Genomic DNA, 4,578 nt, shown 5'->3' on the forward strand with positions numbered 1-4,578 from the left:
TGGCTAACTAGCACATTATTAGGAAAGGTGATTTGCAAAGATTCACAAAAAAAAATTTATGCATTTCTTCATTTCTTCTGTATATAAAGCCGGATCAAGAATGATTTACGCGAGCATAAATGTAGATCAGGATCAGCGCATTGCCTTCAAAATGAAAGCAATGTAATCCTCTGCATCTTCAGCAGCTCAAATGTCGGGAGCAAACGATGATTGTTACATTCATTTTTACATCCAACAAAAACAAAAAAAAGCGAAGTAGACACAATGATGGACTGATGACAGCTTGCTAAGGGCGGGTCTAAGGTGACACTGTCTTGTCAGTCAGCTATCATGGGAGGGGCCTGTGCAAAACTGTGTCACTCTGTCAGAAATCTCAGAACTCAGAGTGATTTGAGAAAGGATTTTAAAACGGTGATTAAAAAAAAAACTTTGGTTGATTTTACCATATGGGATGTGTGCACACACTGCCAAAACACATTTATGTTCAAATAACTTATGAAGTGAATTTTGCATCTGATGACCCCTTTAACATCAAGCTTATTGCTACCTTTTGTAAGAATATTTTTCTAAAGAAACTTGACATTAATTATATATAAAAACGCATTGATAAAAATACCATTGATTGCTCTAAAACAGTCCTTGGTTTATTGGACAGTGTAAAATATCTCTTTAATCTCTAAAGTAATAGATATGAATATGAACAAATACTGTAAAAATTAAAAGTGTCACTTGGACGACTTTTCTTGCAAATTGTGAAAAGAAACTAGAAACATCAAGAGGTAACACTAGAGACACTCTCATGTTCATAGCTCTCTGATGTTGGGTAATGGTGCACATGGCATGCAAGTAATTGTTTTAAAATCTAATTGCAAAAATTAAGACATAAAAAACATTATTAGTTGTTGTTATAGTTTTGTATTATACCATTGTCCTGAAAAGCAATACAATTAATATTATTAATATTAACACAAAGAATCTATTCTATTGATTTCAAGCTATAATGACAGTTTCAGATTGTTTTGATTAATTTTGTCTTATATTTTTAATTAAAATGTTAGCTTTTCACTCACTCAGGAACCCAGAGAGACACTGCTAGACATCAACAGCCTAAATAAACTCATCAAGAAAGCGGTTGTTTCAGAAAAGACAAATGTCCAAACTGCTGATGACCATATTCTGCCTGGAATTAGATGTACAGTGAGCAGTAGGCTGATCCAGCACAGGTGTGCAGAAGGTCACTCATTTAGACTGTACCATTCACCCACCATGTGCACAGGCACCATTGATTCTGTTCGCACCACTGAAAGAACAATTGTTTTTTTTCACTCAGATGCAGTACTGGAGCTTGAGTTTTGCATTACTGTCAATGTGAACTGACACGGAAAAATGGTTACAACCTTCCTGATGCCATAAAAATAAATGAGCACCAAAGTGGGCAGATACACGCATACCCAGTCACACAAGTGCAAAAGGACATATATTTCCAAAAAGGACGACACAGTACAGTCAAAACTGGTAGTTCCCGATCTAGATATAATATGATGATCATGCCAATTTATGGTCCACTGCACTGTTTTTAAGGGTGTCTTTCATGTGTGGGCCAGCAGGGGGAGTTTAAGATTTTAGAGTTCTATGTGTTTTTACTGAGCTGAGCTCTCTGCTGCTCCTGGTGCTCCTTCGAATCCTCCCAGGGACGTGGGCCACGAATGTTCTTCCATCCATCCAAGTCCAAATCCTTTAATTTCTGTAGGAACAAAAAGATTACGCTATATTAAATGACCTTCTTAATGCTTTTTTGTGTACATAATATATATGTGCGTGTCCTTTTTTGTGTTTTTATTATGTGTATATAAATACACAGGTACGCCGTTAATATTTAAAAAATATTTACATGTATATAATTATATACAAACATGTATGCATTTACACAATACACACACATGTATTATGTACACAAAAACTTGCTGGCATGAATCGTTGCCCAGCACTGCTATTTTTTTTTCCCCAAAGTCAAAATCAAATAAAGAAGCAGAAATTCTGTAACAATTATTATGTCTCCAAAGCTACAAAGAAATTTATAGCCAATTAAACAGCTTCTACTTATATTATAATATTTTCCATCGGAATATGTTTAAAAATTCCTGTGAATTGATCAACCTCGCCGAATTAAATCTTCATGACCCCAAACAGAACACTAAACTAAATACACTAGCTACCAAAAATGAGTCAGCTACAGCGGGGTGTTTGTTTATTTTATGATTCATGGTGGGTCAATGTAAGATCTAAAATAAAATAATTAGGATGACACATGACTCGAGTTAATATTTCTCATCTAACGAATAGCCGTGAGAGAATACATTTTCCAAAGCTCCACTTGAGGGCGCACTTCTACTATTTTGCAGCAGAAGGTCAGATTTAATGGCATTGTAACTTCTTATAACGCCTGCGAGGCTAAAAATAAAGTTTTTTTAAAGTCAAGGAGAATCGCCATCGCAGTATAATGACAGCCTCGACCAACCACAGCCCGAAATGTGCACCAAGTCGAGGCTAAACAGCTAACTAGACACTTTCCGTCTAAAATAACTTACAGCAACTTAATTGCCGGGTCAGTCAGTCTCCCTGGAGAAACCTAGTGTTACGTGTCCTGCTCGACAAACTGCATGACAGAATTGCGATTACAGTTCCTGAGTCACCGTGTCAGGTTCAAACCTGCACCGATTGGATTTAACAAGCCAGATGCTTTAACCATTAGTCTACCACAACCTCACCAGCAAGTAAACGTAACTTCCAGTCCGCAGCAAAACAGCAGATGGCTCTATAAAACATTATAGCACTATAAAACATTAGCAGATTGCCCATCCATTCATCTCCTTACCTCATACTCATCGTGAAGGATGGTCGACTGGTTTTTAGTGTTCACCCGGGCTTCCAGAGCAGGGTCCAGCTAAAACAAACATGCAAAAGAAAACATATAGAAAAATGATAAGGAAACTATAATAATGTTTCATAAAGAGCATAAATCAGTTCTGTCAGTGTCACTTGGCCTGTACGTGAAACAATTATACGACGTTATATTTCAGTCGATGAAGCTTTACATACCTTCTTTTTTATCCGCTGTGCATCATATCTAATCTGAGTGAACTCTCTCAATCCAAACGACCCTCCGACAACCAGCAGCTTCAGATAGACATTAAATACGAGCAGAAATAAAATATGAGCTCTAAAATTATTAATATTGGTAAAGAAGTTGACAAACGGAAAAAAAAACTACAAAAAAACAACAGCAATATCTGAGAATATATTCTCATCTGTACCTTATCAACTGTATTTATTTCTTTATTGTTTTAGGCATCAATTACTTGAAGTTGTGTTACATAATGTTTTAATATTACTCCGTTAACAAGCACTAAGCAATACATTCATAAAACATAACATAAAGGTACAAAAACTTTATTAAATATTAGTAATATTGAACATTGTATCACTCTCACACAAAATAACAGTTAAAATTAGTACAGATTTATTAGTACAGTAAATTGCAACAGATATTACTTTTATTTAAACCATGATTTCAGTTTAGTTATTCCTAAGGCTTGTGTTACACATTTAAAACAACACTAGAAAGCCTGGACGGTAATGACTGACAGCTCATCCAGAATACAAACAGATATTAAAGCGCTCACCAGCATCGGGATCCCATATTTCAATGTCCTGTTACTTTGGAGTTTGCGAACTAGATTCCACATGTTTCGTGTATGCATGTCATTCTACTATTTCATATTAGTGAGAATAAGGTCGGTAGGACATTATTCAACATGACTCAAACGGGCGCCGCCATGTAAACCCACAATCCCCTCCACGACTTCGTACAACCTGGTATTGCGTCCGTGTATAACTAAGACAGGTAGTAATTGGTTCCACTTTGAAACATGAGGTATATACAATATATATCGTAACTTTATATTTAAACGTATATTAAAACTTTCTATTAGTTCTGTCATGGAAATGTATTTTCTAAATACATTTGGGACCTTTATATTTTACCAGAAAAAATCAAATAAAACTCAAGAAATCAAAACTAGTTTTGTGGCCACAACTTTGAGAACATCTATATGCTTGTGTAGGCTCTAAATCTCTACATAATGCACTTTTCCTTTGAGTACATATCAAACTGAAAATGCTGTCAGAATCTAAGTTATATAGGTGCTTAGGAAAGTAAATACATTTTTATGGTGTTTGTTAATATGTTACAGGTCAAAGAATACACAAAGCCAAAATGACTCGTCAATATCTGTAATCAATGTACTTTATAAAAAGCTAAGAAAAAAAGTGTAATATAAAAAAAATTGCACTATATTACACCCACTTTCCTGTCCACAATATACAAACTTTTATTTAAATTGTGATAAGTGGAGTAAATAAATTAATGTTCAAATTAGTTATGAAATTAATATTCTAATCCCTTTTTTTAGGTTAAAATAAATCATTATATTAATATAAAACATTTTCATCCAAGCAATTAAAAAGACACAAACATACAACTGTGATAGTTTCTTTATTTAAATTTTCATCATTTTT

The 4,578-nt window shown here is 34.5% G+C and overlaps 1 protein-coding gene across 1 annotated transcript; it reads right to left on the reverse strand.

The window, feature by feature from the left end:
- Positions 1-899: 899 nt before the first annotated feature.
- On the reverse strand, positions 900-3,886 carry LOC122356235 (cytochrome c oxidase assembly protein COX16 homolog, mitochondrial). Its single transcript, XM_043254765.1, has 4 exons — positions 3,684-3,886; positions 3,100-3,177; positions 2,876-2,944; positions 900-1,744 (listed from the first exon to the last, which is right to left on the reverse strand). The coding sequence occupies exons 1-4, from the start codon at positions 3,759-3,761 to the stop codon at positions 1,631-1,633; spliced, it is 339 nt and encodes a 112-aa protein (XP_043110700.1). The 5' UTR covers positions 3,762-3,886; the 3' UTR covers positions 900-1,630.
- Between the last annotated feature and the right edge of the window lie 692 nt (positions 3,887-4,578).

Source organism: Puntigrus tetrazona, chromosome 13, assembly GCF_018831695.1.
Source record: "Puntigrus tetrazona isolate hp1 chromosome 13, ASM1883169v1, whole genome shotgun sequence".
Lineage (NCBI taxonomy): Eukaryota > Metazoa > Chordata > Actinopteri > Cypriniformes > Cyprinidae > Puntigrus > Puntigrus tetrazona.

Excerpts from the sequence above, each read along its gene's own strand:
- LOC122356235 (XM_043254765.1), bottom strand. The coding sequence starts at position 3,761 with ATGCATACACGAAACATGTGGAATCTAGTTCGCAAACTCCAAAGTAAC. Across the intron at positions 2,945-3,099 it reads CACAGCGGATAAAAAAGAAG|CTGGACCCTGCTCTGGAAGC; the intron begins GTATGTAAAGCT and ends TGTTTGTTTTAG. Across the intron at positions 1,745-2,875 it reads TCCTTCACGATGAGTATGAG|AAATTAAAGGATTTGGACTT; the intron begins GTAAGGAGATGA and ends TTGTTCCTACAG.